General features: G+C 47.0%; 1 protein-coding gene across 1 annotated transcript in view; it reads right to left on the reverse strand.

Annotated features, from left to right (window-relative positions):
* PLPP3 (phospholipid phosphatase 3) overlaps positions 1-10,150 on the reverse strand; it is an 83,342-nt gene extending 73,192 nt beyond the window's left edge. The window contains exon 1 of the mRNA XM_059135061.1: positions 9,414-10,150. Within this exon, the coding sequence (XP_058991044.1) occupies positions 9,414-9,552 (139 nt within the window). The 5' untranslated portion in view covers positions 9,553-10,150. The remainder of the gene's footprint in view (positions 1-9,413) is intronic.
* Positions 10,151-11,140: the final 990 nt, after the last annotated feature.

Below are 11,140 nucleotides of genomic sequence, written 5' to 3' on the forward strand. Positions count from 1 at the left end.
GAAATCAGCAAGTTCCCTTCAAAAGTTTCCAACTGGTTCCTATGTGTGTTGTTTGGTTTGGTTCTAAATTGGGAGAATTTCAAGGCAGATTTTAATTTATAAGCCTGGATCTAAGGGAAGGAGAGTTCCATGAGGATGTCTGAGAACCTGACCTAGCTCTCTTTTGAATGTTGGCCCTGCCAACTAAGGCAGGACCTTGAGAAAATTATTTAATCTGAGACTCCGTTTCCTCCTTGGTCACATGAGAATAGCTTCTACCTCAAGAGGTTTTTAAAAAGCAAGAACTTGGAGAACTTGGGTTTCTCTTTCTTCTATCCTGTGATACATCGTTTGCAAGAGGAGGAGCCTGTTCAAGCTCCAATCAGTCTGTGGTGATCTTTGGTAATAAGCACTTTCTAGAACAAGTGCCAGTTGGAAGAACAGTGGTATCTGAAAACTGCCTCCTCCTTCAAATTTGCCTCATGCCTCTCTGGCCTCACTTGACTATAACCCGACCATCGGGATGAAGAGTTAACCCATTTGTTTTTTCCTTTTGTAAATGACACAGGCAGGAGAAAGAAGAGATTATAGCTCTCTGGATAACCGGACCTCCTGGACAATACCAATTTCAAACTGACAAGTCAACAACACCAGAAAAGCAAAATAGTATAAAGGCAAAACATGGGCGGCAGGCCCTGATCTTTTAGGATCGCCAGACCATCACCACCCACCCAGTCCAGGCCTTGGGCTCCTCCCATCACACCGAGGCCACAGGGTAGGCTGTAGTGACAAGCCTAACAGCAGCTATCACCTGTGGGCTCCCAGCACCAGACGCCAAACTTGGCATAGCCTCCCACCTCCAAGATGCCCATACCATCCAATTTACAAAGCAGAAGACGGGGGCCTCGGCGACTCTCGTGACTTCCCTAGGGTTCCCAGCCAATAACAGCAAGCACGCTCCCATCTGTCAGACTCGAAAACCCGTGGTCCCCGGTTCCCACCTCTTGCCCTGCCCTGCCCCAAGAGGCCTGTGTTTCTGACGGACATAAAAAATGACCTTGACGTTGTTGATAATGACAACTCCAAGAGTTACCATCAAATTCTTTTTTTTTTTTTACAGATTTTATTTATTTATTTGACAGAAATCAGAAGTAGGCAGAGAGGCAGGCAGAGAGAGAGGAGGAAGCAGGCTCCCTGCTGAGCAGAGAGCCCCATTCGGGGCGTGATTCCAAGACCCTGGGATCATGACCTGAGCAGAGGCTTAACCCACTGAGCCACCCAGGCGCCGCAACAACCATCAAATTCTAAAGACTCCATGAACTAGGCAATGAACTACTGTTCCAACAGCATTTTCATAATTTACGCTGCCCACAGAAAGGCTCATTCAACACACCCCAGGTTGTTTTGCAGTTATTTATGTATACCTAGCTCCTCACCGCCCAACATGATCCTTGAGACTTTTGTGCTGGGGCGGTGGCTCAGTGGTGTCAGCATCTGACTCTTGATTTCAGCTCAGGTCACGATCTCAGGGTTGTGAGGTCAAGACCCACATAGGGTTCTGTGCGAAGTCTGCTTGAGATTCTCTCTCGCCCTCGCCCTCTACCACTTCCCACTCCATGCTCATGTGCTAGCTCTCTCTCTCTCTCTTTCTGAAATAAATAAATCTTGGGAAAAAAAAAAAAAAGACTCCTATTTGTGTCCTAGAGCAGACCCTGTAAAACATACGGTACACATTCAGACTCAATACAATTAAAACGAATAAAATGGAAGAAACTAGAAAAGAGCAAGTCTTTGTCTTCTCTTAAGATGATATGGCCATGTCCCTTTCAAAGGGAAAGAAGAAAGCAACCACCAAAGATGACCAAGGTCCCCGCATTGGGACTTTCCCAGATGGGGTCGTTTGCCTGCACCTGCTTTTCTTCAGCTAAAGGGAAATATTTGTGTTCCCTCTGCCTGGTTATTTCTTAGGATTCTCTTCACAGTTTTTTCCTCCTAATATATTTCAGGCAACTTTGCTGCCCCCAAAATGAGACGATTTCACAGCACCATTGAAGAGTAAGAACACTAGGAAGGAAAGGAAAATACTACTATGACTATGAGTAATAATAGCAATGTGATACCTGATAATCATGATAGAGGGCTTTTTTAACTTCCTAAAAGGTTTTCAGAATCACGATCTCATCAGAGCTTCACTGTACCAGGGTGCCACTGGGAGTCTTGTTTGTTTCCCAGATGAGGACACCTTTCTGCCTGGAAAGATGAAATACTTTTTGCCCAAGTTGTACCCAGATGGGAGTGAATCCAAAGCTTGTATTGTTTCCACAATACTATGCCAAGCTAACTTTGATCTTTTAAAGGCTCTATTCCAAATCTCATTTATTCATTTCACTTTTCACTCAGACACAAACTTCAATATCTCAAAAGAAAATATTTACAGAGTTAACACCTCATTTTTCCAAAAGTGGTCACTAGGTGGGCAACTTCCACTACACAGAACTCAGTTTAGGACCCAGAAACAGATAAAAATCCCAGCCTCTCAGCAGTTAGGAGACACCACCAAGTCCCTACATTAAAAAAGTCACCAGAGACCTTCAGGCCTGCACCCAGAGTAATTTTTCCTGCCGAACGAATTCTAACAAGCTTCATTATCTTTACTGAAAGACAGGTGTGCAGGCCACAAAGAAAAAAAAAAAAAAAAAAAAAACCTAACAGCGTGAAAAGTGCCAGAACATTCAGTCCAGGGACAAAAAGCCCAGGCCCTAGCCAACTGCCCTTAAGACAACAGCTGTTAAACAACATAGTGATTGCCTGATTGGCCTGAGGAGAATCACCAGAAGCTTTTAAATAAAAAAATACAGACTCCTAGGCCCTGGCCCAAAGCCTGCTGAATTTGAATTTCCTCAGAAGGAGCCTGAGAACCTCTGTTTCACACCAGATGGGTCTCCTTATGAGGTGAGTCTGTGAAATGCTGATATAATAATAAACACCCCCCAAATAAGTGATTGCTCCTCCAACAATGTGTACTGGCTGAACTGACAGGCTGGGTAGGGTGTCCCCACAAATATCACTGCCTACCCAGGGAAGAAGTCCTTGCCTACGGTCTCATTAGCATCGTGCTGCAACCAACTGGGCTTACCAGCCCAAGCAACTGCACAGGAAGGGGAAAGAAAGAATCCAAAACTGACAGGAAATCAAAAAAGGGCTAAAAGTGGAAACGGCCACCAACTCTAACCTTAACAGTATCCCACAAAGACAGCTATACCCCCTGGTATGCTAGAAAGCTGGAGAAGAGCAGGCTAAGGGGAAAAAAAACCCCAAAACCAAGAATCACAAAGCAAGAACAAAAAGACCCCAGGACAATGAGGAAATAGGGGTTTTCAACCATTCTGGAAAAGTCAGCAAGGCTTACCTATGAAATGGAAGTTCCCTTCTTTATTTCAACCCATGCAAGATGTTTGGCTGGACCATTTGCCAGTGGATCAATGAAAATCTACTTCTATATTCTGTGGTTCACAGGGTAGATTAAGTTATCAAAACTTATTGAGTTATTAAAAACACATACTTAGTGAATATAATAAGAGTAACCAAAAAAAAAGGGAAAGTCGTTACCCGTCGTGATTATGTGCTTGTGACTATAGCTGACCCTGAGAACACAGATTTGAACAGCACAGGTCCACTTATACACAGAATTTTTTTTTTCGGATACAGTACTATAAAAGTATTTTCTTGGGGCGCCTGGGTGGCTCAGTGGGTTGGAGCCTCTGCCTTCAGCTCGGGTCGTGGTCCCGGGGTCCTGGGGAGCCTGCTTCGCTTCCTATCTCTGCCTGCCTCTCTGCCTACTTGTGATCTCTGTCTGTCAGATGAATAAATAAAATCTTTAAAAAAAAAAAAAAAAGTATTTTCTCTTCCTTACGATTTTCCTAAGAACATTTTCTTTTCTCTAACTCACTCTATTGTAAGGACGCAGCTTATAATACATTTAACACACAAAACATGTGGGAACTGATATTTATGTTACCGGGAAGACTTCCGGTCAATGGCAGGCTGTTAGGTTTTCTGGGAAGTCAAAACGTCATATGCATGGTTCAAGGGTCAACTGTACTATAAATTTCAGGAGGCAGGTTATAAGACACATCTGGCCAAGGAAAAATCTAGCTGGTTTCCCAGCATATTGGGTTAACTTCAGTAACAGTGCTAACTTTCCCTCCAGAATGAATACCAATATAAGCTTAAGGTCAGCATTAAGTCCTTGGTAAAAAATGTAACAATTTAACCAATGATGAATGGTCTAACAGAAGGAATGGGTTCTGTTCAATTCAGTCAATCCAGAATGACTGGGTTTCTGCATCACAGGATGTATCTACCAATACAGAATCCTAAAACTGTTAGTGCTAGAAGAGGTCTGAGAAAATGATTCAGGCCCTTCCCTCTACAGCAATAATGAAGAAACCCAGGCCCAGGAAAGTCAAGGGCATTTCTCTGAAGTTACGCAGCATTGAAGTGGCAGTCCAAGGCCAGAACTCCTATTTCTATAGGAGTCTGTTCCTATAGGAGTCTACAGGAGTCTGCAGCTCAGCACTGTTGGGGTCGGTGACCCCCTGTGGTAATGTACAATGAAGAGCTAATCAAAGTGCATGCATGAGGGTCATTCTTCTCTGCCAGAAATCCGTCACAGAACCTTGCAGGGCAGCTTTACCCATTAGACGTGATCCTGCCCAGCCAGCCACTTCACCAACGGAAAAGAAAAACCTGAGATCCATAGAAAACCAACTTGTCCACAACCACATAACCCGGATGCTGGCGCTGGCCAGCCTGGAATCTGAAGCCTGTGGCTCTAAGTCTCCGGTTCTCTTCGCTATACCACGCTGCCTCTCTTCCGGGATGGAAAGTGAATAATTTAATAATAACACAAGATGAGGTTACGTAGCCCATATACGGAACCAGTTCTAGGAATTCTGTCTCAACCGTTTAACTGAAAGTCAAAAAAGGCCAAGAATATTCTGGAACTGCTATATTACACAGCATGATGGCTGGGCATCCAAACTCTACATTTTTACCTATTTGAGCTTCTTTCCCTTTGCTTTATGACACTCATCCTGTTGACTGCATTTCCTGGCGGGGACTGGCACAGGAGTCAGGCTTTTCAGTCTAAACCTGACCAAACACCCGCTTCTTCAAGTCCTCCAACCCCTCATGGTTTAAGTTCAGATTATCTACCCTCTGGTATCAAAAGCCAAATGAGGAACATTTTTTTTTTTTTTTTAAACAAGAGAACCTTCTCTAAGAACAGCTCAGGGTACACTGTGAAGATCAGTCGGCTCCCGAGTTCTGCTCCATTTTAGGGGCTGCCTTCACAGCTCAAGTGTAGAGTCAAAATGAATGGAAATCATCTGTCATCAACTTACTGGGCAAATGTGACATTCTCCTATTTGAAGTACAGCTTTATGGTCTTCAGCATAATATTATTACTGAGTATTTATTTCATGGCCTCATCTACCTGTGATTCTGAGACACGACGTAGGAAGACAACCAGAAAACTACGTCCAGGGCCCCAGGTTATAAATCCCCTGCGTTTGCCCTTGCATTCACCCAAGTCTCAGGAGATTAAAAAAAAAAACAAAAAAAAAAAAACGGTCACACCCAAGATTTCTTCTGATCCTTACAGCAGTGTAATGGAGTGGCCATTCTGCTCATCACTTAGCACATGAGCTAACTGAACTCAAAGGATAATGGGCCTTGAGCAAAGTCTACGCAGAAAAAGTTGGACCTGTCTAAAGTTGCCCAGCCCTCCAAGTGCATTGGCTGGAAGGAGGCACTCAGCAGCTAGCTGGGATGAGGGACAGGAGAGAGGGAAAGTGGGGGCACAGACACTCAGCATGGTTTCACCAAAATCTCTGCATTTTGCTCCAGCCACGTACAGCTAGTGTCCTTTCTGTGGCACCACGGTCTCATGGGGGAAAAAGGTGCCCTCAAAAATCTGTGAACTGCGTAGTCTTGGAACTAGCTTACTATCCAAACAATGCTGTGGGGCAACAAGACCGTATCTCTGACCAGAAGAGTTCAACCACCTTTCTCCATTTGCTTTGGTGCAAATAAATTAACTGGGAAATGCGGAGAGGCAGGATTTTCTGCAAACAGCTTCAGCATTTTCTGATAAGTATCTTGAGTTTGAAAGGGAGATGGGCTCCAGTCACATTCACTGAGAAGGAAGCATCTACCCAAATCGACTTCATGGTGCATCTCAGAGCTTCCTCCTTAACACACAGTCTCCTCACCGGTGAAATGGAGATTATTTCGTCATGAAGGTTACAGCGAAGAGTACACACACTTATATTAAGAAGAGGCTAACAAAACTGAGAAAGACAGTAGATGCCCCTCCCTTCTTGCCTGGGAACAGCCTCTGCTGGTCTCTTGTCACCTGGTACACCAGAACCCATGCTTGAAAAACAGGAGGCAGGACATATTATGTAATTGAAAGGAAAACAAAATCAATTTCAGAAAGACTAGCACACCAAGATTTGGAACTGTATTTATCAAAGCAATTAGTTGGCAAAGACAGCTGTTCAATGGGAGGTCAACTCCCTTTGGGGTTCTCGGACACCAGATTCTTTTGGCCTTCAAACAAGAGTGGACTTTTGTTTTTTGCTAAGAATTTCACATTCCAAGAAGGTATGTGAAACAAGTTCAACTGCTTGCATATTTCCACTCACATAACACTTATGTAGCACATCAGCTTTTATTTTTTCCAGATACAAGGAGATGAAGCTTGGTATATATTTCTGTGAGAGAATAAACAGAAAACTATGTTTCTCTTTTTTATTATATTAGTGCCCTGTAATCCAGACCATATGATCAATAAACCATATAAAAATTAAATCACACTGACAGTCTTAGGCAAAAAGTGAACCAAGAAGAAATAATTTTTTTAGGACTGTTGTGTAGGGCATATTAAAATCACATGTTGTGTTATTAATTTTCTCTTGGAAGCCAGAGTTCTCCCGCATAAATTTCTCAAGTATTTATCTTACAGTTTTTCCTATTAAAGGTAGGTAAGGCGTTAAATTAGTGATGTTATATTTCAGTCTTTGCATAGGGGAGACACTGACCATACATCACTTTGAAAATGACTTCGTTGGCATGTTTGTTTGTTTTTTTTAATAGCAAGGCAAATACCCTTTAAATACCCTTCTGTGCCTCAGAAGACAATGCAGGGTCCAGATATCACCTTTTCGAGGTAAACAAAATCATTTATTCCAACAGACCAACCGTGAGTAAACATAATCAATAGCTAGGTAGAGGATATTAGCTTGGGGGGGGGGGCACAGGGAGAGTTGGAGCAGATGAAGTGAAATGTGCAAACATCCACCTTACTTGCACCTTCACAGCACAACACTGTGCTCAGTTAAACTCTAGCTAATAGGTGTGTCTTCCTGCAAATTCCTCACACTTCTTTTCCCTTTAACAAGAATGCACCATGTCTCAGGACTGCCTTCTGAACTCAGAAGAGTGGAAGAGGGGAGGAGAACAATGAAACTGTACAAAGGCTGACAGGCTCGTTCTAGCTTTGCTTTCCTAATCACAAAGTAGGAGGTAGGAGGGTACTCAGCACATGCCGTCTGGGAAGAGTTTACCTTACCACCAACAAAACACACCAGTAAACACTGGGAAGCCCCAGACAAGTTTACAGCAAACAACTTCAATGTGTTTAGTGTTCTCCTTGCACTCCCCCAGGACCAGGGAGGGCCTTTTAAAAATTCAATAGCTTGGCAGCAGACTTTAAATACTAATCTTCCCACTGTGCAGGATAATAGGCCCGCAGCCCACAGGAAGGCAGGCCCCCCAGTGACAATTCCTTTACATAGCATCTAAACCTCCAATTTCTATGAAGAGGTGGGAAGCAGATTTGCCACCTGAACTAGTCCATCTCTCTTCCCTTCCACAGAACACAATTTTACCCACAGCTGTCTCTCTGTACCCAAAGGGGAGAATTCTTTTGTTTTAATAATTCTAGGTGCCCCATCTTCCTTTGACTCCCAAACTTACTAGGGACGTTCAAGCCCAGGGCAGACAGACCTCAGTGAGGACCGAGCTGCAGAAAAGAGTCATAAAACACAAAAGAAGTGTAACTCCAGTCCACTAAGTCTCTGGTTTGCACAATCTGCACGGACAAAACCATTTCAAAAGGGACTTACGTCTCCGTGCAGGAGTTCTATTTTAAGGGAACTGAATTGGGAACACAGATGTTTCTTCAGTTAGCAGAGCTGGCAGAACAGCTCCTGGACCAAATCCGAGTTCTTAATGCAGGAAGGGGCCTTAGAAGAGCATCTAATTCAACCCACTCACTCAACTGATGAGGAAACTGAGGCCCAGAAGGCAAGGGGGTGGCACGCCCAGCAAGTGGCAGGGTAGCAATGTTCTGATGACAAGTCCTGTGCCCTTTCCATTACACCATGAATCGTTAAAAAAAAAAAAAAAAAAAAAAAAAAAAACTACTCTGACTTCAACCTTGGAACTCCTGTAGATTCATGTCAATAGCTTTCTCCCTGCCCACCCCCCAAGTTCATAAATCCTCCTCACTCCCCGATCAATTTTTTTTTTTTTTTTTTTTTTTTTTTTTTTTTTAGCGCCCACCGCACTTCGGGCTGGGGCATCCAACTAGTTTGGAAAACAGAAATGGACCATCACCTTAACTTTCTGGGACGGCAGTTAATCGTGGTCCCCAAACACGATCTTGATCTTGGATTGCTCTCCCAGCGCCTCAGTTTTCTAATTGTTGAAATGGGGCTCCACACCTACCCTGCACCGAGTCGGGGCGAGGGCTGGTTGAAACCGTGTCCGTGACACAGCCTACCGCCCGCACACAGTAGGCGCCTAACAAGTGGCAGTTTAGTGGGTGCCCGCGTCAAGTCCCCGGGGCGCAGCTCCCAGCCCCCCGGGGGGGGGGTGCGGGGTGGGGGTGAGGAGGGGAGCGGGGGAAAGGCCAGCTCGGAGTTCGGCCGGGACGAGGAGGCGGGAGCGGAAGGGTTGGGTGTTTACACACAGCCAGCGAGGAGGCAGCGCGGCTGCAGGCAGGGGCCCGGCGCCCCAAGAGATCCATCTTACTCGGACGGGGGGCACCAAGCTCCGCGCGGGCTCTGGGTCACGGTTCCGCCCACCGCCCTGCGCTGAGAGGCCGAACCCAAACCTTCCGCGGGACCGTGCCTGCGCCTCCGGCCGGAGGCGGCTTCTAAGGGGCCGGGCTCCGGTGGCCCGGGAGAGCCTGCGCGCGCCCCACGCCCGCTTCCAGGCCGGGAAGTCGGCAGCCTGGGGAAGGGCGGGCGCTGAGGCTCCGTGCTGCGCGAGGGCTCCGGGACAGCGCTGTCCCCCACCCCCACCCCTACCCCGGGGGCTGACGGCGCGGGGGCGCGGGGCCGGGGGCCGGGGGCCGGGCTCACCCATGAAGAGGCAGAAGAGGTCGAGGCAGATGAGCAGCACCCGCTTGCTGCCGCCCTTCCGCGGATTGTTGTTGAGCGCCGGGCTGCCCCCGTTCTTGCTCTCCGGAGCGATCGCCTTGTCGTACTTGTAGTTTTGCATGGCGCTGGCTGCGGCGCGAGCCTCCCGCCCCGCGAAGACGCCCGGCGGCGGCAGCCACACTCCCGCGCGCCCGGCCCGCCTCCCGGCCGCGGCTGCTCCTGGACGCGGAGGCTCGGACCCCCGCTCGCGGCGCTGCGGCGACGGTGCAGCCCGCCGCGCGCTTCCCGCTGCAGCCCGGGCTGTTCTCTGCTCCGCGCTGCTCCTCTGCGCTCCTCTCTCAGCCCCACAGCGTCCGAGAGTCCAGGGGGCGGAGAGCCGGCGGCAGCGCAGACGCTGCTGCGGAGCTGGGCTGCGCGGGGCGCGCGGGGCTGGCGCGTGTCCCGCTGCTGGAGCGGGTGAGTGGGCAGCGCGGGCGCTCGGCCACCTTCCTCGGCCGCTGCTTACTTAATGAATGGGAGCCGCTCCGAGCCCTGCTGCTCCGGAGCGCCTGCCCCAACTCCGACTTTTCCTCCTCCTCTTCCTCCTCCTCCTCCTCCTGCTGCCGCTGCGGCTGCTGTTGTGGTCGCCTGGGTTTGTTTCTGCACTTTTATTGCACGAGGTCCTTTTAAAAAGAGAGAGACAGACAGAGGCAAAGAGAGGGACCTCCTTACTTGGCTCTGAAGAGATCACGAAAGCACAGCCCCTTCCTTAAGCTGCCTAAGACGTAGGATAATTAAGGCCACATTTTCCCCCACCCCCTTCAAAAAAAAAAAAAAATCCTAAAAGGAAAAGTTACTCTCAAACCAGAGAATCCGGGAGCCCCTAGCGTTCAGAAACACCAAGCTGTCACAAAAAAAGAAAACTATATAAATAAAAAGAAACACTTTCTTGCTGGCCTTGGATGGGGCAAAAGTTGAGGCTGTAGAGCGAACATGCGTTCTCCTCCCTTACAGATTTGGTGCTCTCGAGTATTTATTTCGCTTTGAATCGTATTATCCTGAAAATACTCAGGGAAAAACACCCAGCACCAGATACTGGGCTGGAGTCTGAGAATCTGAATTTGAGTGAAGAGTCTGGAGCCAGATCTTGTAGATCTGAATTCCGGCAGATGACTCTGTGCCTCAGTTTCTCTATATGTAAATAGAGATGTTAATTGTTTCTCCCAAATACAGTAATTGTGAAGACTGAATTAGTTAATCCATGTAAACATCTGCAGGTACATACAAGTTCTAAGTAAGGGTTAGCTGTGACCTTTATACCTGTTTCTGAGGTGATGGCATCCCAAGCCCTCAGCCTTTCTGCTGGTTTTGGGGGGCCGGGGAGGGGTGTTAAGCCTGCCTGTACCACTATTGGGGAGCGGGTGTCAGGACAGCAGGAGTGCCCTCTGGAGGTATCATCTTCAGCTTGAGTTCTGGGGCAATCTAATGCTTTGCTTTAGAAGCTGTAATATTATTTTACATTATTTTATGTGAGTTCATCTTTCTTCTAGACAGAAGGCTATATAAACATTCCCAAGGCATGGGTCTTCCCGTATATCTTCTATAGAGCCAAGCAGAGACCTGGGCACCCAGTGGGCAATAAATGGATATTTATTCCAGGTGCCTCTTTTTATGCATCCAGAAATAGACACAGCTGTAGCTTTTTGATACTTTTACAGTGACATGTTATG

Source organism: Mustela lutreola, chromosome 10, assembly GCF_030435805.1.
Source record: "Mustela lutreola isolate mMusLut2 chromosome 10, mMusLut2.pri, whole genome shotgun sequence".
NCBI classification, from domain to species: domain Eukaryota; kingdom Metazoa; phylum Chordata; class Mammalia; order Carnivora; family Mustelidae; genus Mustela; species Mustela lutreola.